At 36.5% G+C, this 24,696-nt stretch overlaps 1 protein-coding gene across 6 annotated transcripts in view; it reads left to right on the top strand.

Annotated features, from left to right (window-relative positions):
- The window catches only part of Tti1 (Telo2 interacting protein 1), a 729,405-nt gene that overhangs the window by 282,988 nt on the left and 421,721 nt on the right, over positions 1–24,696 (top strand). For all 6 annotated transcript variants that reach the window (XM_090394772.1, XM_090394775.1, XM_090394771.1 and 3 more), the window contains one exon: positions 22,708–22,839. In XM_090394772.1, the coding sequence (XP_090250898.1) occupies positions 22,708–22,839 (132 nt within the window). The remainder of the gene's footprint in view (positions 1–22,707; positions 22,840–24,696) is intronic.

The raw sequence follows: 24,696 nt of genomic DNA, 5'->3' as shown, positions 1-24,696 counted from the left end.
ATATAACTAGTGGGATTGAATGTGATGGGTATAGTGTGTTCAGGAATGACAGAGAGAATAAAATGGGGGGAGGAGTATTGTTGATGATAGCTGATGAGCTCCAGCCAAGGAGAATAGAAGTTGAATTGCAGGATAGAGAAAAGAGCACATTTGAGGCCATTTGGTGTAAGATTGTGGCTAGCAGAACTAAATATACAATTGGGTGCTGCTATAGACCAGGTGATGTAAAAGATGGTGGTGACAGTATGCACAAGCAAATAGAAGAAATGGGTGGAAGGAGGATAATTATTATGGGAGATTTCAACTATGGTCGCATTGATTGGAGTGAGGAGAGGACACACGGGAGGAAGGAACTGGATTTTATGCGGTTATTAAGGGATAACTATCTGCGACAGCATGTAGTGGAAAATACTAGGGGTCAGAGAGTGCTTGACCTAGTAATTACATCTCAGGATTTGTCTGTAACAAATATGACCACATTGCCACCAATTGGTGAGAGTGATCATAGGGTCTTAACTTGGGAGGTGGCTAAAGGTGTAGAATTTTCAGTTAAGACAGGGTACATGTGGAATTATCGGGCTGGAAAGTATGACAAGCTTAGGAGTTTGATTGGTTCAGTGCCATGGCATGTACAACTGCAAGGACTAGAAGTTGATAGTGCATGGGAGGTAGTTAAGAAGTGCTTGCATGAAGCAATGGCTGACTGTATACCTAGAGTCCGAATAATAAATCAAGTAGGGGTTAAATGGATGAATAACACCATTAAGCTTGAGTTGCAAAAAAAGAAACAACTATGGAGGGAATTTAAGGAGAAGGGTGACCTGCAGGCACATGAACGGTATAAAGCGCAGGCCAGAAGGGTGACGAGTGTGGTAAGAAAAGCAAAAAAGGATTACGAAAGAACATTGGCCATGCAGGCTAAAGAGAATCCTAAACAGTTTTTTAGATATGTAGCAAGTAAAAGGAAAAATGTACATGGCAGATTGATTTTAAAGAATGCCAATGGTAGGGAGGTAACTGAATCAGTTGAGATAGTTGAGTTACTGAGTGAGCACTTTGCAAAAGTATATCATCCAGGTGGTGACATTGCAGAAACAAATAAACCAGTAGATTATACGGGAATTGTAGTTAATGAAGTGGAGGTGAGTAGTCTATTGCATAACCTCAATGTCAATACATCTGTGGGATTGGATGGTATACCAGCTCGTGTTGTACGAGAAGCAGCTAAAGAATTGTCAGTACCCTTGACTATTTTGTTTAATTTGAGTCTCGGGTCTGGGTTAGTCCCGAGCGGGTGGAAAGAGGGGAAAATAGTTCCACTGCATAAAGGTGGTTCCAAGACTGCTGTTGTAAATTACCGACCGATTAGCATATCAGGAATCATTGTCAAGGTCTTAGAGAAAATAGTCATGAAGAAAATACAAGATTGGATAGAAGAAAATGGGATACTGTATCGTGGACAGCATGGTTTTGTGAAGGGTAGGTCATGCCTCAGTAACTTGCTCATGTATTATAACACAGTGACGGCTGAATTGGATAAGGGTAATGGGTTTACGGTGATTCTACTGGACCTTGCCAAGGCCTTTGACAGGATTCCACATGGAATTCTAATCAGTAAATTGCAGCATATGGGAATGGACCTAGGGTTGGTGAGATGGATAGGAGGGTGGTTGACGGAGAGATATCAGAGAGTAGTTTACTCGGGAGTAGAGTCCACAAGACGGCCTGTGACTAGTGGTGTGCCACAAGGATCTGTTCTTGGACCACTGCTGTTTAATTTGTTCATAAATGATATAGGAAATGATCTGAGAGGAACAGTTCATTTGTTTGCGGATGATGCGAAGTTGGGTAGGGCAATAGTGAATGCAGATGACGTCAAAATTTTGCAGGATGATTTGGATAGATTGGAGGTCTGGGCTAAGGAGAATGGATGTCAGTTTAATGTGGCAAAATGTAAGGTTATGCATTTTGGGGTGAAAAGATTGGCGGCAGTTTACTGCATTGGTGGAACCCTGCTCCAGGAAATTGATGAGGCACGAGATTTAGGATTGTTGGTAGATAAGGAATTGAAATTTAGGGGATACATTGCAAAAGTGACCAAAACAGCTCATCAAATCACTTGGTTGCTGAAGAATACGTTGACAAGCAGAGACAAGCAGGTTATTGTTCCTCTGTATCGAGCCTTGATAAGACCCTATCTAGACTACTGTGCTCAGATTTGGTCACCTAGGTTTCTTCTTGATGGGGAGGAGGTGGAGAGGATCCAGAGGCAAGTGACCAAGATGATAGCAGGTCTGTGGAATGAACCGTATGAGAACAGGTTGAGGATTTGTGGGTTGCAAAAATTGGTTGATAGGCGGAGGAGGGGAGATATGATTGAGACATTCAAATTACTGAAGGGTTTCTATAAAATTAATTCAGAAGATATTTTTGAGAACAGGGCTGGTTGTGGGAGGACTAGGGGACATCCATGGAAGCTGGGCAAAAGTGTGGTTAGTAAAGGTGTTAGAGCTGGGTTCTTTACTTTTAGAGTAGTGAATGAGTGGAATGCGCTCCCTGAGTCTGTGGTGGATGCTGTGACAGTGAATGAGTTTAAGGCGAGGTATGATAGATACTGTATGAATGTCAAATAGTTGTGATGAATATGATTTGGGGCCTCCCTCGATGAGTCTAATGACTCCCTGGAGTTGCCCGTAATAATAATAATAATAATAATAATAATAATAATATTTTTCGTTCGAGTGTCCCCTTTTTGTGGAGTCCCCTTTGCACAAGACCTATGTCTTTTCTCCCCTTGGGTTCATCCCTTGCTCTCCCCTTTGCTGTTATACTCTTGTATTCATGGAATTCGCGTCGACGTACATTCCGCGTAAGCTACTGCTGCCGGTGTTATGCTGGACATGTGTAGTTGTATACCTTCTATGAATTGTTACTTAATATCTATCTGGTGACTCACAATCATTCTATACAGCTTAAGTGAGGCTTAAAATAAGTTAAATTATTCCTCTTTTAAGACATTCTCTAATTTGATCTCAATAGATTAAATACATGGTACATAAAATTAATGCAGTTTTATACATATGTGAAGAAGTTTCACTTTAATTTCAGCAGATGTGCAGGTATTTCTCTTTGTCTGTGTAGTTTAGTATGTTAGATTCTGAATGAATGAATGATTTCTTTGCAAGATTCCTTCATTCAGGATCTAACATGATGTTCTTTCTCATAGGCATTCTATCTTTTTCACTCTCTTAGGATGATCAAGAGAGGTATTATGCTGTTATATTTTTTTCTCCTGGAATGTAATATGCTTTAATATTAAACTCTGAAGCTTCTAAGGCCCACTGAATAACTGGCTTTTAATCTTAATGCTACTAAAAATCTGATGGATGTATAGTTAATTCAACTAAACGTCATGATCATATGAGTTCCTCAGGTTTCTTAAAGGTTATCTAATTTCCCTAGTATTTCCTTTTTTTAATGCCAAATAGTTCATTTCCAAATTGCATTACTCATCTATCTTGCTTGGGAAAGCTGAAAAGCTAGTGGGTTTTATTTATCCTTCTGTTCCACAATTGCATCAGTGCTATTTTGAGATGCAGCTGCACTAATGAAAAAAAATCATTCATTGAACCTTGTATAAAGTAGAACTTGTGGATTTATATAATCTGCTTTCAAGAATCAAATGGTCTCAGTTCTTTAGTTCCTAGGAGAATTTTACTAATTTTGTCAGATTGCATAAAAGATTCAGATATAGTGAAATGATTTGGAATGAGTTTTCAATAAAAGTTGAGGATACCAACAAACCTTCTGAGCTGTCTGTCTTGGGGACAGTAAAGAAAATTGGTGTACTGAGATTTTATCTTTGGTATGCTCAACATCCTCTAGAAAGAAATTGTAGTTTAATGTTTTCAGTTTTGGGTTTTGTATGGTATAATCTACATGTGACTTGTTTTATAAATGCTTAAAATGAGAATCAAAGGCTGCAAAAGATATTAACAGATCATCCTGAAAGGCCAGAACGTCACTTCCTGACATGTTGGACAAAACACTGTTCCCCACCATGTGATTCATCAAGGCTTGAAAATTTTGTTCAGACTTTTATGCATTTTGTAATACAAGTTAACAAGAATATTTGAATGCATATTCAACAATATATCCTATAGGTACTTACTGATGCAGTTGGCTGAGTGGTTAGATCCGCTCTCCAACTAGTAGGCTGTGTATGCTCTAATCTTATTATGGACATGGATGTTTTGCCTGGTAAAATTTTTTCGGGGAAAAAAAAAAGTTCCATATTTGGGCTTTAGACAAGGATTTTGGACTGTCCGACCCTTTAGCCCACTCATTCTACTAATACTAAATGTACTATGGCCTAACAGCCTTTGTGGTTGGAATCCACATAAACATATTAAGAAATATGTCTTCAAATAAAATACACAGAAGTAAAGTCAACATGCTATTTCTTGATCCTGGCTGTATGAGGAAAATGTCACATATCTGATTCGCTTTTTTATTTTTAAGTAGTTTCCTTCCAGGGCTGGTCCTTTCAATGATTCCATGTAAATACTGGCAAGATGTTAGAATGATGAACTCATTTACAAACTGTTGCCTAATGCGATTAATTAATCCATCAATTAATGCATGCTAAATGAATACAATAAACAATAAGAATAATTATACTTCATCCATCAGTTACTGTAAATTTGAAACAAAAAATTTGCAGTATAAGCTATATTAGAGGATAACATCATGAAAGTTAAAAATTATTTGCTTAAATTTTTATTTAATGTCTGAACATTTGATTGAGCTACTTTTTTAGAAAAAAAAATTAAGTAAAGATGTTTGAATAGTGCTTGACTTTTTCATCTTGTCATGCAATTTTCGATAGCTGGTGAGATTTCAGCACACTTCGAAGCTTCGTTCTGTATCAGGATCAGCATGTAACAAAATTTTCTTAGCCTGCTCAATGTGATTGCAAACTAACTTAAGTTCTACCGCAGTTAACTTCTTAGTCGTAACATTCTCTTCTTGTTTTCACTCCTTATCTTCTTCTTCATATGTACGCTGTTCTTTTAGTTGAAGGAAATCATTCTCGCTTAACTGTTTCTGAATGGGAATCAAGCAAGTTTCTCACATCTTCATTATCCAGTTCATTAAATTCAAGTTCTTTTCCAGTTGTGGTGATTTCTTCAATAATGTTAGATCTTGGATTTTGTGCATGATAAACTAACATAAGTTTAAGTTTAAAGTTGCCTTCTGCATTGCCTCGTAATGAAAGTGTAAGATGATCTTTATATACTTTGTATCCTGGGTGAGATGCTTCAGTTTTAGCTAGGAAAGTTTTTGTCAGCATACACTTCCAAAAGAGACCAGTTTCTTCGATGTTGAATATTTGACATTCATTATAATCACCCTCCTGAATTATCCTTTGCAATTCTTCGGGAAACTTGGCTGCAGAATCTTTAGCAGCACTAGCAGATTCCCAAGTTATTCTTACATCGTGCAGTTCAGCTTGATTTTAAAATGGTCAAACCATCCTAAACTTGCAGTAAAGATTTCAAATTCCTCATGAAATTTGTTCTCTTTCATTGAGGTAAAAATATTGAGAATTTTTACCTGAATATTCCTTGTACTACGAGGTATTCTTTTTTTTTTTTTGTTACAATCATTAATGTACAGTTTGTTCTTTGTATTCTTTGCTCGTATTTAATATAGTCCGAACTGTTGACTAGCTGTATCCTAGGTCTAGAACAATCATTGTGTTAGTCGCACCACTTTCATGTTTCTTAATGACTTCCAGCTTTTCCTCTAACGTAATTACTTTTTTTCTTTGTTAGAGGGAAAAGCTGGAAGTCATTAAGAGACATGAAATTGGTGCATGCATTAGCATGCTACCTTCTTTATCAGTCTTTCTCTTTTTCATATCAGGGGTTGAATATAAAAAAGCTTTATAGTTTTATAGTATCTAAATTAAAGCAAAATGAAGGAAAACTGATTGAGCCAAAGAACCGAGTTTGCATGTGCTCTTTCACTGAGAGCTTTGAGTCAACTGCCGAATGTCGCCGGCCACCGCACTGCCACTTCCCACTGGCTGCTACGTTGACAAGTACTGCTGCTCGCTGCAGATTGGTGACAAAAAAATTTCACGTTACATAAAATTTCTAATAACGTACAAATATTGTGTTAACTGATTGATCACTCTCTTAAAGCAGGAAATGGTATCATTTCACTCAATCATACTAACTGATTATCACACACATCGAATTCACGTTAAGTGAGGCTTTCCTGTATTGTTGTCACATTGTGGGGGAAGAATGCTTACTGAACAGTAATGGAAGAGTCTGATGATGCTGGATATCAGAGGCTCTCGATTAAGGCAATGATGACAATATTGCTTGAGGTACGCTTGTGGAAATGGCAAACAAACTGCTCCAACATATCGTAGGCTTGGACCATTTGCTTTACTGGCAGTAATGTCTAATGTCTGTGTGTGTTTGTTAATAGGCTAGGCTCATCACTTCCAAAATGTGTTAATAAGTTGGTAGCTTTTAGGATCACACCATTTAATAAGGTATTTGGAATTTTCTGATTTTTTATGTCATAGGGATGCAAAGCCTCTCAGGGCTTTTCAGTTGAAGTTGAGTTAGCTGGTCTCATATAGTAGCAAAAGGATTTTTTCTCCTCTGCTTTTCATCTTGCAGTCAGGCAAACCATCAAGATGAATACACAATTTGCATAAAAAGCATGCTTGTAGGTATAAGGCTTACCACATTATCCTAGAATTACCACTATAAATCCATTGACCTTCCAATACTTGGAATGGCATGGTCACTAAATGCCTGTTAGAACCACATGATGGTGATGCAGCCATCTTATCAATGTGTGGGTAAGAGAGACTGATAGTTTGGATAAGTATCTTATGTTGTATGTTGGTGGAGGAGGGATCTCCAATGTTCAAACTTGCACATGCATTGGCATGCTTGGCTTGTAAAATGTAGGTGTTTAATAAATCATTGGAAATTACAATATGGCACAAAAAAAACATTATTGAATAACTACAACAATATGTTATTGAGTAAACGAGTTTATTAACAAAAAAAAAATAATTACACATGATGATGATACGTACATCCTCAATTCATTCATTCATTCATCAGGCACTTAAGTGCACACGATCTTCCAACTATTCTTGGACTTTGCAACCTCAACCGTAACCCAAGGATAAGGTGGTTAGCCCTATGCTTCCCCATGTGTCCTATGTCTGTAGATGCATGTGTTCGTGGGGCCAGTTTGCCTGTTCTGGGATATGAAAAACCCGAGTTTCCAGGTGACCCCCCACCACCACCACCTCTGTATGGGACTAGCTAACTCACCTTCGTCAAAAGAAACCAGACACAAAGGTTCCTCACATCACTGAAGGGAATCAAACCCTGTCTTTCTGACCAAAGGACTTCGTCTATATCGACTGACATACGGAGGCTCACATCCACAACTATCGATGGAATCTTAGTCAAATAAAGCATTAATGACAGTAGATTTTGTGCACGGGAAGGCTGTCTCAATCTTTCTGTGAAAAAATCGTAGAACACGAGCCTCACCCAAAATACCTGGAGTGAGCCTGGACAGAAGCCTAACCTATAAAAGGCACACCACCAACCTGTCCAACAAAATTAAAACGCGAAACAATATCATTTCAAGGCTTGCTGGAACAACCTGAGGTTGTGGTGCAGAAGTCCTAAGGTCATCTGCACTAGCTCTCGCATTTTCTGCAGCAGAATATTGTGCCCCTGTCTGGGAAAGAAGTGCACACACACACTAACATTATAGACATCCAGCTAAACTCTTCCATGCACACAATTAGTGGGACAGTGAGAAGCACCCCTCTCTCCTGGCTGCCTGTCCTATCTAACATTGCTCCACCAAACATATGGAGAAGACAAGCCTCGATTAAAGAATTTAATAAAGCAATGAGCAACCCACTCCTGCCCTTGCACCAGACACTCATAAATCCACCTAGTCTTCACCTAAAATCTAGAAAGCCTCTCTGGTCCATGGGTGAATTCTCTTTAGCTGCCCTGCCATCAACACCTTACATGTGGAGAGAATACTGGTCCAACAAGTTCCCAACAAACGCTTCCTGGTAGAAGATCCCTGTGCTCTGCAGCCCGGTTTTGCTTTTCCTAGGAAGATTTGGCCATCAATCAACAGGATCAGAACTAACCAGGGCAGATGTGGCTACCTACTACATAAATGGGGGGCTGTTAGAGCACCCTTATTATGATTGTTCTCTCATGGCTGAGACGATTACTCATATTTTGAACGACTGCCCAAGGCGCCAATTTCACGGTGGTGGCCTACAGGACATCCACAAGGTAACAGATGAGGCCTTGGATTGACTTTCCAGACTGGACATTGACCTGTAGTTGTTCTGTATTCCTTTTGCCATAAGAATAAATAAATAAATATCTAAAGTTAGTGTAGAGTAGTCTTTGTTGGCTTTAAGCTTGATGTATTTTTTATTGTTGCACAATTCTTTAACATTTTAATCTATGACTTAGTATTGTTATAGAATGATGGCTTAAAATTAAGATTTTCATCTCTCTCTCCCACCCATGAATACCTATGGATATCTTTTCATGATGACCTTGCATGGAAACTTGTCAAGCCACTTATGGCCTCCATTAAACTGTGCAGTAGTTCTCAGTCTGGGTGATGAACCTTATCTCCCATCTATAAAGGGTCACAAACATTCCCACCTACAGCAGGATTCAAAACCCACATCCTGGTGATTGGTAGCCAGTATTCTAACCACTCCGCCAACTAGGCCAGCAGAATTTCTCTGGTTTGAATATGTATGAAATCTGCTGAATCTCTGTGTCATCTGTCAATACCTTTTTGTATATCCTCTCTGGGATGTTTTGCAGCTGGTTATAAAGTTAAGTAACTTAACTTGCACTTTGAAATTTGCTTTATTAAAAATATCTGATGAGAGTTTAATGAGACTTTTCATTAAGTAAACTTCCTTTGTGACTTTCCTTCTCCATCATGAAATTATCCAATTTTCTACTCAATAAAGTTAATCTTTTATTCAGTGGTGATCATTGTCTGTCAATTGTGTCCTGAATATCAGGGAAGGTTAGTTGTTAACTGTGTACAAATTACATATGCAATTTTATGTATTGGGATAACATGTATGTCAACAACATATGTTATGTAACTGTGCTAATGACAGGAATGGACATTATTATGGAAACGATTACAAGGAGAGAGCAATTTTGATTCTGTTCATGTCCGTCAAACACGAGCAGAGATGTCTGCATATATAGGGCACTAGATGAGAACAGAAATCTGCAAGTTGTCCAACTGTGTCATGCAGACTACAGACAAGAGTATTCGTCTTTTATGCAAGTATTATGTACACGAATGCTAGGAGTATCAGAAACAAAGGGATGGAGTTTACTGTTTTGACCAATATGTTGGGACCTCAGATTGTAGGCATTAGTGAGACCTGGTGAGCAGCATTAGTGAGTGCTGCTTATGATATCAGATGACTTGAATCCAGTTAGAATTGAAACCTTATATTGTAATACTACACCCTTTGTCCAAAAAGAAACCGAACTTTTCGAAAATAGAAGAAACTAGTGGTGCCACCTGTTGTATCTTTTTGTTGTTGAAAGTGGCAACCTTCATTAGTGATGTGTAAACTGTTTATGACATTTGTTTCATTAGAAGCCGAGTTATAGTGCCAAGAGTGACATTGTGTCTTGAAGAACGGTTGGAAAATGAGTTTCAAACAGAGATCTGCGATTGAATTTTGTGTTGAACTTGGTAAAAGTTTTACCGAAATGCGTCAAATGCTACAAAAAGCATATGGTGATGAATGCTTATCCCGTACTCAAGCTTATGAGTGGTTTAAGCGATTTCAAAGTGGTTGTGAAACGCTTGAGGACAACAAAAAGCCGGGCCATCCGAAAACTGGACTGAGCAAAGTTAACATCCAAAAAAGCGTGTGATTTCATCAGTGAAAACCCGAAATCATCCGTGAGCTTGATTGAAGATGAATTTGGGATTCAAAAATCAACTGTGCACAACATTTTGACTGAGAGTTTGGGCCTTCGTAAATTGAATTCGCGATTTGTTCCCCACAAGTTGACTGATGACCAAAAAATGTATCGAATTGAACACTGCAAGAACCTCATTAAAACTGCTTGTAAAGACTCAAACTTCCTTGAAACGATCGTTACCAGTGAGGAAATGTGATGTTTTGGGGTATGAGCCCAAAACAAAGCTCCAGAGTGCTGAGTGGAGACCACTACTAGAAGGGGGCATCCGAAAATTACTTTTGACTTGGAGAAGTCAAAAGTAAAGACAATACTGATTTGTTTCTACAATTCCAAGGGCATTATCCACAAAGAATTCGTCTGCCTGGCCAAATGGTCAATGGTGAGATTTATCTCGAACTTTTGAAGCGATTGATAGCGAGAATTCGTCACGTACGGCATGAATATTGTGATGCAGGCAGCTAGTCAATTTTACACAATTATGCGCCATCTCATCGTTCAAATATTGTGAGTCAGTTTTTGGTCAAAAACCAAGTTTGTGTGTTGGATCACTCGCCGTATTCACCTGATTTAGCGCCCTGTGGCTCCCCTCCCCCTTAATTGACTGTGCCAAATGCTATATCAAAGCTGAGGGAGAGTATATTGATTGAAATAAATTATTTGAATAATTATAATTGGCCTGTGTTTTATTTTCTATCAAAATTTTGGTTTCTTTTTGGACAGAGGGTGTAGTAACAGTTTTTCATGTGTCAGTGAGTTTGAAGCCATTGGGTATGTGGTGAAATCTAACAAGATTGAATACATAGTGGAGGGTTGGTGCAGACCTGGTGGATCGGCTTCTAGTGATGAAGAAATGCTTCACCAAATAAAGACGATGGGCACAAAAAGAGTAATGACAATGGGTGACTTTAATTATCCAAACATTGATTAGGTAGAAGCAAAATCTCATGAGAAGAATGAAACTGAATTTATTGAGCTGTTGCAAGACAACGTTCTCAACCAGCATGTTGACAGAAGGAACTTGACATTAAAGAGTGTTAGATTTGATCTGAAGGCGTTTCAGCTATCATGTTCAGTGATCATGCAGTACTCACATGAGAAATGCCTAAGTTTATGAATGTTCCATTCAAGAAAGATTAAAGATTATATACTGAACTACAAAGCAGGAAATTATGAGCAACTGAGGAATCTACTGAGTTAACTGCAGTGGTATTGATTGCTGGTTGGGAAGAATATCGACAGTGCATGGAAAGCATTTAAAAAATACTTAAATGATGCAATATCAGAATGTGTCCTTAGAGTTTGAAGAATAAATGGGATTGAAGTCAAATGGATGCATATCAAGCAAGAGATTATCGAGTAATTAAATGATGATGTGGAAGGAATCTTGTGTATAAAGATGATGTCCATTTTGAAAATTATAAGCAGCAGGCTACAAGATATACAACTGAAAGCTAAGTCTGAGTTTGAAAAGAAATTGGCTCTGCAAGCTAAAGATAACCCCAAAGAATTCTATTGATATGCTGCAAGTAAAAGGAAGAATGAATATGAAAGACTAACTCTACTGAATACAGATGGTGTGAGGGTGACAGATACAGAAGAGGTTGTTCAATTAATGAACAATAAAAGTAGTCATGTTGCTGAAAGCTATCAACATGGTGTGCTTGTATCAACGTGACTATTTCTTTAAGCAGGGTATATAATTTGAGTCTCAGAAAACAGGGAAGATTCTGCAGGAGTGGAAAGAATGTATGGTAATCCCATTGCACAAGGGTGGTCAAAGACCAATGTATCCATCTATTAGCCAGTCAGTATATCAAGAGTGGTTGTGAAGATTTTAGAAAAGATGGTTAATGCTCGCATTCAGAAATGGGTTGACAGGGAATCTCTACTGTGCAATAAAGAGCATGGATTTACTAAGGGAAGGTCATGTTTCTGCATTAGCTCACATTCTCTTATAACGTTACCATTGAGCTAGACAAGGTGAATGGATACACAATGATATTTTTGGATTTTGCTAAGACTTTTGACAGAATACAGCATGGAAAATTGTTACTTAAATTGGAGAATATGGTTTGGATTATAAAATATTAGCATGGATAAGAGGATGGCTGACTGACAGATATCAGAAAGTGGTATACGGGGATGGGGGTAAGTCAGCAAAATTTAAGGTAACTCCTTGTACCACAAAGAGTTGTCCTTAACCTGTTATTCAATCTGTACATTAATGTCATTGGAAAGGATTTGACAAGTGACATACAGCTATTTGCTCATGATGCAAAGGTAGGTAGGGTAATCAGGAATGCAGCTGATATGTGAGGTGTGACAATTTAATTCCTGGAATGCACCTTTAAAAAACCTATGTTCGGAACTATACATTAGTGGTTACTGTCGCCTTCGAAGTAGTCCCCTTGTGCATTTATACAGTGGTTTAGATGGTATTCTCATTTTTGGAAACAGGCCTGGAACCCTTTTTTAGGAATACACTTATTCCTTTATCACATTATGCTAGATATCAGTGATGTCAGAAAATCTTTGTCCTTTTAGTGCAGTCTTTAATTTTGGAAACAACCAGAATTCATAGAGAGTTAAGTTGGGTGAATAAGCCTGATGAACCTATATTCAGTAATCGAGAAACTTTCTCACAATGAGCACACTATGGCTTGGCGCATTGTTGTGATGGGTCAGGCCACAATTAAGGTCATTTCCTCCTCTTTCTCCTTTCTCGATTTGTTTGCAATTCATCAGCCATTAATCGCACACTTAATTTTTTGTCAGACCATACCAAATCTTGCACTCTTTTCACATTTGTGTCTGTCATTTTTGTTTTTGGCTGTACAATTCTGGGATCATTGTTCACATCTTCTCGCCCACCTTTGAATCTCTTATGCCGCTCAAAGACCCTTGACTTTTTCAGAGCACACCATATGCCACTTTCAACAGTTCTAATCTCTCAGTAGCAGTTTTGCCGATTTTCACACAAAATTTGATGTTAACATGATGCCTTATATGCTTGAGGTTTATGATTAGTTAAAATGGATGTCTGTTCAATGTCAGTCAGTGTAAAGTCATGCACTTTGGCATGATTAGATATCCAGTGTCGTATTATATTGGTGAGATTATGCTAGAAGACGTTGATCAGGCTAGGGATCTTGGAACATTAGTAGATAAGAAGTTGAAGTTCAGGGGGCATGTATCGAAGATTGCAAATACAATTCAAAAGATAATTGCTATGCTGAAATGAACTTTGACATGCAAAGATAAGGATGTCATTTTGCCCCTTTACAAGACATTGATAAGACCTCACTTGGACTATTGTGTGGAGGTCTGGTCTCCTGGTTAACATTGTGACTTCATACAATGGAGAGAGAGAGAGAGAGAGAGAGAGAGCAAAGGGGAATGTTAAAAATGATATCAGGATTGTGTAATACTGATTATGAAGACAGATATTGAGAATTTGTAGATTGCAGACACTAGCAAACAGGAGAAAGACAGGTGATATGATTGAGACTTACAAACTTCTGAAAGGGGTTCGTATAGGATTTCAGTTGACGGAATTTTTTTAATTAATGGAGGATGGGGAAAAGGCAACAGGACAGCCTTGGAAGCTGAGAACAAATGCTACTGAGGATGGGCAAGATCTAGATTTTTCTCTCATAGAGCAGTGCATGATTGGAATTGATTGCCATTGGATTTTGTGGGTACAAGCAGTGTGAATGAATTCAAGAACAAGTATGATAGCTGGTACACATAGGCTATGTGGCGTTCCTCAATGAGTCCCTGACTGTCTGGAGGTTTCTTAATAGTAATAATAATAATATATCTTTTTATATGTTGTATTAATTAGATACATGTATGCACTTTGAATATTGACACCTTATTTGGCCTGTAGTCACTATGAATGCACCTTGAAGTTTTTGTTAGTCTTTTATGTATTACATAAGATCATGGTATACCCACATTATAATAGCCGTTAAGCACTACCTAAGCAGGCTCTGGTGGAGTGCTTTCTCAGGATGAAGATAACATTAATAATAAAAAAAATTAGAAGATATTTTGATATACAATTCATTAGCTACATTATTCAAAAGGTGAAAAACTATTTCAAATGGCTTTTAATAAAACACTACAATTAATCTTAACATATATTTTGTCAGAAGCTAACAAGTGTGATGCATTCTCTTATGTCCCATTTCTGTTAAGTAAAAAAACTCTTCTAAAAGAGCAGACCTCCTATTATTATTTATTTAGTACTCTATTCAGATACTATTATTTAGTACTCTTATTGAGTAGTATGCCTTGATTTTTATTTCACTTTGTGTGTGTGGCTGAAGAAATCATTTGAAATACTTGTTTGGATTTCCACTTCCTGGTTTTTGGAGAAGGCATATAGATTTATGTCCCCCACACCCATCCTTTTTATTACAGTGTAATATAAAAGGGATCCTGCACTTGCTGCACCCAAACCATCAAAATTTTAACAGACCATACCAGATTTCACCTAACTCAGATTTTTTTATTTATTTTTCATGCATAGATTTCTGTAGTTAAGAAGTTCAATAGAAATATTCTGGTTTTGTGACCACCTGTTTATAAGAGAACTGTTTTTTAAAAACTAAACAAGCACTAAAAATAACCTGACAAGTTTCGTTAGTCATAAGACTTTTATCTTCAGGGATAAAAAGAACTAACAGTTGAAAGCACAAACTATAAGGAATTACGAAAAAACAAGTTCATTTGTTGATATTATGAACATCAAAAAAGTTCGTTAAAAAACTGAATAACAGATCTATTACCACAAAGAATTACAAAAAAAAAACAGAATTCGCAGCCCTTAATAAACTCAAATCAAATAAAAATATACTCATAATAAAAGCAGACAAAGGCAATGCAACAGTGATTTTGAACTCAGAAGATTATAACAACAAAATGAAAAGCCTCCTTGAAGATTCCAGCACCTACACAGCATTAGACAGAGACACCCCACTTGGCAAACACACAACAAAACTAATGAACTTATCAAGAATATACCAAACTGGTCTGAGGAACTAAAAAGGAATTTACAATCAAAACATCCACTAGTGCCTAGAATATATGGAGTTCCTAAAATTCATAAAAAAGATATATCACTAAGACCGATAGTGGATGGAAGGGACTCTCTCCAACCTCAAATCTGGCAAAACAACATCATTCATTAAGAACAGCATAGACTTCATGGAGAAAGTAAAAGATATACACATAGATCCTTCAGACCTATTAGTGAGTTTAGATGTTGTCAGCCTTTTCACAAAGATTCCAAGAAATGAAACAGTAAACATCCTGGAGTATCTCTTTCCACCAGACATTGTACAGCTCTACAAACATTGCATAGCAACCACGTTCTTCCTTTACCAACTCTGGGAACAAAAAGAAGGACTAGCAATGGGTTCACCCCTCTCACCAGCTCTGGCAAACTTCTACATGGAAAATTTTGAAAATAATGCTTTACAAAAACAAAAATATGGCTCCGCTATGTGGACGATATCTTCATCATTTGATCAGGAACAGCACTAGATGTGAATGCATTTAAAGACTATCTTAATAACTTACATCCAGTGGTGAGCTATAAGGGGCTCATGCGAGCCCTTTGTTAAATTTTCTCAAATTTGCGAGCTCCTTGTTCTTGTTTACTTTTTTATTTTTTTGAAAACAAAATATTTTTTTGAAATAAATTAAGCAACAAACTCATATAGTAACCTAACAAAAATTAGCTATTCGGCAGTGTATAGATTATTTGGAATTATTGTTTCAACTCCTCTATAATGAATGCGCCCAAGTTTGAAAATAAAATAAGCGCATGCGCTATCTTTACCCTTCTCATAGCCAATCAAATGATTTGTAAAAGATTATAAAAGATTTTATTCTTATTATATTTTGATAGTTAAAAAATGTTTTTCTTGTGTAAGATAAATTAACACAGTTGGTTGTGTGCAAATAGTTCATGTGTAGATCATGAAATATTTGTTTTAAAATGATAGCCTTTAGAGGTTGATTGTCCTCGCATACTTTTTGATTGGAGTTTGTACACATGCTGTATTAATAAAAGTTTTTGTGTGAAATATGGCTTTTTTATTTTTCTTCTCTCGATGATATGCGATCCCTTTGTTAGAATTTCCATAGCTCATCACTGCTTACATCCAAACATAAAATTAACTCTGGAACTAGAAGAAAATAAAAAAACTTCTTTTCCTAGACATCCTTATAGAAATAAATGAAAGAAAAAAACAGGTTATCATTCTCCATCTATAGAAAACCAACAAACACAGGAAGATTTCGTCATGCTACCTCACACCCCAAGTAAAAAATAGGCCTAATAAAAACCTTTACGGATAAAGCATACAAATCCTCAGTACAGAAGAAAAGCGAAAAGAAGAAATACAATATTTAGTACAGACCCTACAATTAAATGGTTACAAAACTAAGATAATTAAGAAAATTCTCAATACAGCAGCTACAAAAAAAACTTAAATAAACAAGACTTCAAGAACGCAGTCGCTCTTCCTTATATCAAGAATGAAACAGATAAATTAGCCAAATTACTCTACAAATACAACATAAAGGTGACTTTCCTGCCACTTGAAAAAATATCAAGATCTCTTCATTCTCTGAAACCCCAATGAAAAAACCAGGGATTTCTAATATTCATTGTTCCTGTGGCATCGGCTACTTGGGCCAGACAGGGAGATTGGAGGAAATCCGCATGAGCGAACATCAAAAGGATGTACAAAAGAAGAGAGAGAACATAAATCTGGCTTAGCATATCACACAGCTTCTACCGGTCATGATGTACTCTGGGATAGATCAAACATGTCATTGATAAGAATTGTTTCACAAGAAAATTCAAAGAGGCAGCAAATATGATTAAAATTCCTACGCAATGCAACAAAAACCAAGGTTTGATTTTAAATCAAATTTGGTCATTGTTTATTAAAAATTTAGCCACTTCAGACCACGGACAGAGTGAGCATGAACCACAGAATGCAACAACTAATAGCATCGTCTCCAACTAACATGCATTAACGGTTGTATAGGTCTGTTATTCGGTATTTTAACGAACTTTTTTTATGTTTATAATACCAACAAATTAACTTCTTTTTTTTCATAATTTTTTATAGTTTGTGCTTTAAACTGTTAGTTCTCTTTACCCCTGAAGATGCTAGTCTTACGACTAACGAAACTTGTCGGGTTATTTTTAGTACTTGTTCAGTTGTTTTAAAAATAGTTCTCTAATAAACATGTGGTCACAAAACCGGAATATTTTTATTTATTTATTTTAAAATTATTTTTACAGTCATTATTTTGCTGCATAACATTCAATTTAGACTTTTAAAAATTTTGTCACCATTTCATTTGAGGCAAATGCTATAAGTGCTATAAATGCTATAAAATTATTATTTTTTCCCAAAAATAATAATTTTTCACATGGTTAGTCCAAGTAAACTTATTAAAGAAGGACAGAAATGATGGAGATGGATTATCTTGAATTAGGTGCTTCATTTTACTAATTGATGAAAGGAGAGACTGTGCAAAAGTTAGAATTTGAAAAGAATTCTTTAAATTAAATAATGGAAATATCTTTCCATTAAATAATTTAATGCCATTATTTAATGGAAATAATGGCCTTCCTTTATAATCAGTTGTGCTGAATATAAATCACAAATTATGAAAATAATTCAAATGAAAAAATTCTTGATGACAACGTTTTAAATTATAGTTATTGTCATATCAAGAAGTTCTGAATGAGGAAAAGAGGAGGATAAACTGCTATAAGGAAAGATTTAGACCAGGGGTCGGCAACCGGCGGACCGCATGCGGCCCAAACGTGCATTTTTGGCAGCCCATAAAAGGTTGACCATACTTACATGGCATGTGTCCCGTATTTTGAATTATTTAAATAATATATTTTATAATATGAATAATAAATTAAAAATAATTTTATACCTATACTTCGTGATATCTCCCTTGCAACTTGGAAATACTATTATTATTGAAGATTTGCAAACATAATTTTCAACAAGATTTGTGGATTTTCATAAAAAAAGCATCGAAATGCGATTATGTTTGAACGGTTTTAATGTCGACATTGATCGATGCTTACAAAAAATAATAAATAAAATAAAAAATTGAAGGATTAATCAGTTTCGCAAAGATGATATCACATTTGGAAGCACCTATATTTGCAAATAAGCATTTTCTGCCATGAGTTTTAGAAAAAAATAAAATTTCTTCTCGACTGACTGATGAACATTTGCATGCTTTGATTCGAATTTGAACCTCAGGTTATAAAGTGGATCTAGATAATCTGGCTAAGGGAAAACAATCACAAAAGTTACATTAAGCAGGTAGACATATGTATATATCGTGATGGATACTCTATATTACTTTGTTTTTACGTGATAATAATTTTTCATTGTTTCATTTTCATGCTTGTTTCATATCTTGTACTTTAAATATTTCTCCTTTTTTTAAGACTGATATAATAAAAATTGATAACTTAAGTTGTTGTTTTTTTTCACTCACTATTTTCTCTTATAAATGCTTGCGGCCCGATTATTAAAAATAAAAGTTGAATGTGGCCAACGAGTCTGAAAAGGTTGCCGATCCCTGATTTAGACAGTGAGACAATATGTATTGAATTTATATATGGAATGGAAGCTTGGAACTGTATAATGCTTAATATGCATAGTAATTGTATGCTATGTATACAGTTATTATACTATGTATACAGTTACTGTGCATATTAATATGCATCGTATCTGTATACATAGTTCCATTCCTAACTATACAGTTAGGAAAGGAAGTATGCATTACTACAGTGCAAAGATATCCCTGGTCAACATCTTCCATAATAATCATTACCAATACTTTGCTTTACCTATGTAGTGATAAAATTAAGAGATAAGGAAAAGCAAAGTATTGTTAATGATTATTATGGAAGATGTTGACCAGACCAGGGGTGAGGCATGATAAGAGAAATAAGAAGTTATTGAGTTAATATCCACTTGAAATTATAAATATCAAGTGGATATTAAATCCAGTATTATTTCAAAGCTGAATACAGAAACTATAAAGGTTTCGTATGAAATTTGACCAGAGAGCTTACGGCAATACACTCGCCGGCATTTACAAATTACTCTAGATGGTCCTTGTAGGAGACATGATCGCTATGCCCAAGGGTCCATATACTCGCCTCCTGTTGGTCCATTTTGATAAGGTTTCACTGGCCTGACAGCTGTTTCAAACTGGCTGGTTTTCGTCAGAGACCAGGCAGAAGCTGAATTGTGAAAATCGTTTGGCTCTCTATTTTAGTAAATACTTTTACACACCGACTGAGAGTTCGCTTACAGAAAATACACCTCTCCAATGTTTCAGGTTCCCTAGTATTGAAAAAGAGAGTTTTTGCTCTCTCAAGGTTTCTGCCTGGTCTCTGACAAAAACCAACCAGTTTAAAACAGCTGTCAGGCCAGTGAAACCTTCTCAAAATGTACCAATAGGAGGCGAATATATAAATGCTTAGGCATAGCGATCAGGTCTCCTGTAAGGTCAGGCTAGGGCAACTCATAAATGCTGGTGAGTGTATTCCCGTAACCTATCTGGTCAAATTTCATACGAAACCTTTATAATTTCTGTATTCGGCTTTGAAATAATGCTGGATTTAAATATCCACTTGATTTCTATAATTTTTGCATCTCCAAACTGAAGCCTTTTGGCTCTTTAATAACTTTGGAATAGAATATATATTTCTGACTCTCAGTATAAGTTTAGTCTTGTAACTATAAAGCGTGATCTGCCTAGTTTGGGGAAGATGCCATGATTATGTTATAGCAAAATGTTGAAACTTAGTAGTTTTACATACTACAATAAATAGCTTGATTATCTCATTATTCATAACAGATTCCCATAGACAGGCTTATACATTGGTTATGCATTACTAAATCACTTAAGGAATTGAACAACGTAGATACGAATATAAATTAAATTATACTTTAATAAATATTTCCGATATTTCGGCAACGTCACGTTGCCATCTTTTAAAGGAACTTGCAAAAAAAGGAACGTGCACGTAGGCACTACAACACAGTAACTGAGAATGAAGAGATGAAGCTATTGTTCTCCTAGAAGTCCTGATGGTGCCCTCTAGCAGGCTAAGTAGGTGTTCTTGGCTGTTGGGCTGAAGGTCTGCTGATGTAAGCCTCCCAAATTTGGGGCAGTCGCATACAACCAAATTTGTTCAGGTTTGGAGAGTTTCTTAGGGCTGAGGCTGATTCCATAAATAGTCTTTTGAATTTGTATTTGCTATGGTGTATTACTCTAGCTTTCTTCCACCGTATTCTGTGGCGTGTATCCAGAGCATGGTCTGCAAGACCAGAATAGCTGTACTTGTGAAAACGGATGTAGTCCTTGTGTTCAGAGATTCTGATATTTGCTGTCCTGCCTGTTTGGCCAAAGTAAGACAGTTTACAACTAATTTGTGAGTTGGTGGGATTGTATTCGATATCAAATACAATCCCACCAACTCACAAATTAGAAAACTTCACAGGCTCCTTAAGAAAGTCACTTCTTGGCCTGTAGAAGTTACCAACAGATTAAAGCTGTTTATCTCTATAACCCCCCGTATTTACAGACTCCCAAAAATACATAAAGAAAATGTGCCATTACGTCCCATAGTGGATGGCATTGATTCCCCACATACAAATTAGCTAAACATTTGGCCAAAGAGCTCACACACTATACTGGCAACACACCATCACACATAAAAAACTCAGCCCACTTCAAAGCCAGTATAGAAAACCTTACACTCCAACATACTGACATAATGGTCAGCTTTGACATCTCCTCCTTATTCACAAATGTCCCACTCAAGGAAACTTTAGCGCTAATCCAAGCTAAATTTTCTCCCGATATCTCAGCCCTATTTCAGTTCACAATGAACTCAGGCTATTTCGTTTAGCAAGGAAAATTCTACAAACAAATAGAGGGGACAGCCAAGGGTTCACCACTCTCCCAACCCTTGGTCAATTTCTTTATGGAGACCTTTGAAGAAAAAGCCTTATCCTCTGCCCCACAAAAACCAACCATATGGCTTTGCTACGTTGATAATGTGTTCGCTATTTGGCCACATGGCTCTGAAACACTCCTCTCCTTCTTAACACACTTAAACAAAGAACACTCCAGAATCAAGTTCACCCTGGGAAAAGAGGAAAACAACTGCCTTCCTTTCCTAGACACGCTAGTCACCCGCTAGCCTGGTGGAACCTTGGTTTTCTCAGTTTATAGAAAACCTACCCATACAGGCAGATACATTCACCAATAATCCCACCTCCACCCCCTCACAACAATATGAAGTGGTGAAAACACTATACAACAGGGCTAAACTAATCTGTTCTAACGACATGGCCCTAAACACTGAACTAAATCACATCCCCAACACTTTCTCAGCCAATGGCTACCCCCCCCCCCAAAAAAAAAAAAAAATCCAAAAAATATTAAAACCTACAAACCACAGCCCCCTTCACCCCCTCCACAACAAGGATTACTCTAAATCCATCACCATTTCCTACATCCGAGGCACCTCAGAAAAAAATTTCCAAAATTTTAAAAAAACATTACCTGACCTCCTGTTACAGGCCTTACAGAAAATTGACATCCCTTATCTGCTCCACCAAACACCAACCACTTCCCCTAGACCCACCTGGTGTATACCAGGTCCCTTTCAGTTGTAAACTGTCCTACTTTGGCCAAACAGGCAGGACAGCGAATATCAGAATTTCTGAACACAAGGACTACATCCGTTTTCACAAGTACTGCCATTCTGGTCTTGCAGACCATGCTCTGATACACACCACAGAATACGGTGGAAGAAAGCTACAGTAATACACTGTAGCAAATAGAAATTTGAAAGACTATTTATGGAATCAGCCTCAGCCCTAAGAATCTCTCCAAACCTCATCAAATTTGGTTGTATGAGAGTGCCCTAAATTTGAGAGGCTTACATCAGCAGACCTTCAGCCCAACGGCCAAGAACACCTTTTTAGCCCTCTAGAGGGCACTATCAGGCCTTCTAGGAGAACAATAGCTTCATTCTCGGTTACTGTGTTGTAGTGCCTACGTGCACGTGCCTTTTTGTAAGTTCCTTTTGAAAATGGCAACGTGACGTTGCTGAAATATCGGAAATATTTATTAAAGTGTAATTTAATATATATTCGTATCTACGTTGTTCAATTCCTTACGTGATTTAGTAATTATATTCATAACAGAATATAAAACTAACAAAATGATAAATGCTTTCATTATAAACTGAAGATGAAATTTTAATAAACAAAATAATAGATAAATAAATAAAAAGTGCATGTCTACCTCTTTGCTGAATAAACAGATTGAACCAGATGAAAGCTTACATATTTTTGTGTTTATAGAATTTCTTAGATAATGTATAAACACTTTTATTAGCTCAGTACAGTTATTTCTAACCACAGTTATTATTCAGATTTGGTACTAAGAAGAAAAATTAATGTAAAATTTTGACATATAAATACAGCTGATTTAGTAAATATCCATTTATTTTATTTTAAATATATTTTATTTGTTTCATTCTTATGATCAATAGGATCGACGATAAACCATGTTTTACATTCTTTTCCACATCAAGAAAGGCTTATATGTGTGCTTTTGCAACTTTCTGAAATGGGACCTTTATCATCATGCATGTTAGAAGAGAAGATTTGTGTTCCGTTGTCAGGTAACATTTTAAAGCCAATTTTATAAATATACGGTATAGTTCAAAAAAAAAAAGTTCTAAACTTTGACATCCCCTTTCAGTACATATACTATGATATGTGCCATTTGACTGCATGCACATTAATAAAAGATCAGATTTCAGTACATATACTATGATATGTGCCATTTGACTGCGTGCAGATTAATAAAAGATCAGATGTAGAGTCTATGCCATTACATTTAGCTGTAGCAGTGGTGTTGACATTGGAAGAAAAGAAGTTTATTGTTGAACATTATTTTTGTTCACACAGAGTTGCTAGATAAAATGGTTCAAGCCTATGCATGTTTGTGAGCAGTTTGTTCGCCATTTCCATACACATGCTCTGAGCAATGGTCATCATTGCTTTAATCGAGATTTTCTAACATACAAGGAGCAGCATTTTGGCATAACGCATAAAGCATTCGGAGAAGCCATGAACTGTTATCACAAATGAGAATCCCAGGCACTTGCTGGAGCAAGTGTTATAGTCTCTGAAACACAGTCAGTGCCAACAGTGGTAAAATTTGGGATACCATGGCAGTCGCTGCATACAATCCACAAGGAATTGGGTGCCTTTTCGTATGTCATTCAGGTGGGTCAGTGTTTAACAGTAACAGATTGCACGGTGGGAATACTGTGCACACGTGCTGCTCATTGCCTTTGATGAACCATCCTTTATCCATAATGTCTGCTTCTTGAACAAAGTACATTTCCATCTAAGCGGTCATGTAAACAGATGAACCTACAGGTTACATGGTTTTCCTTTTTCATCCTAGAAAAGGATGAAATTTCTCAATTCTCAAAATGATTCAACTAATGGAATTTGGAAAGTACTTTTTTATCACACTTTAGCTGGAGAGTTAATAATGAAATAGAGTAAAAAATAATAAAAATAAGAATCACTTAAATGTTGAAAAATCACTGGCATTACGAATAAGGAAGTTATTATCCCTTGTTATATGTTTTGATATGGCTATATCTGGACTGCTGTGCCATGTTTTGCCACCTGGAATTCTTTCGAATGAGAAAATGGTGGAGGTGATCCAGCAGTAGTTGGTTAAGTTGGTGCCACTTGCTTCTGAGGAATGCTTTTGTGAGTTATAAAAAAATGTCATTAGTTTGAAAAAATGGTATGCAATACATTAGAAAGGTATGAAACAGATGAACAGTAAAATTAGGCAAGACTCCACTGAAAAAAAGTTACGGAGATTGTCTCAGTAGTGATCACATGCACAAAAAATATAAATTGAACTCCAGAAAGTGACAAGCATTGTCTAGAAAGAGATAGCTCTAATGATATGTGCATTCAGTTATAAGATATCTGTGTAATTTGGAATTTACTCCACTTTTCTTACACAGTAAAGAGATTTTGAGAGCTCTTATTGTTTTACAGGGTTAGTTTGAGATTGTATGCACCTCACAGTAAACATTAGCGAAAAGAATAATAAATTTACATAAATACTTTCACGATATATATTAACTTAAGCAAAATTCCCATGTGGAACAGAAATACTAAGTTTCACCTTATTTCCAATACTACTATTTTATTAAATGAAGAAATTTTAAAATTGAAATTTGATAATCTTGTTGACTGGAGGTTGGGATGTATGTGTGCATGCTCCCAAAGTGAAATACATAGTTAATTAATTCTCTTGTGAACAGTTCAGAAATAAACTGTAAATCAGAAATATCTATTGTCAGAATTGCTGATTAAATACTAGGAAGTGCAGAATACCATGTAATAAATGAAATTATTGACATGGAGAAAACTAAAATAGGTTAAGGTATCTTTAAATAATAAGTTAATCTGTACAGGAATCAGCAATGAGGAAAAGGAAG

The sequence above is a fragment of the Typopeltis vanoorti genome, chromosome 6 (assembly GCF_054136105.1).
Source record: "Typopeltis vanoorti isolate ZY-2024b chromosome 6, IOZ_Tvanoo_1.0, whole genome shotgun sequence".
Classification (NCBI taxonomy): domain Eukaryota; kingdom Metazoa; phylum Arthropoda; class Arachnida; order Uropygi; family Thelyphonidae; genus Typopeltis; species Typopeltis vanoorti.
The sequence above is the reverse complement of the archived record's forward strand: the minus strand, read 5'-3'. Positions and strand labels throughout refer to the sequence as shown.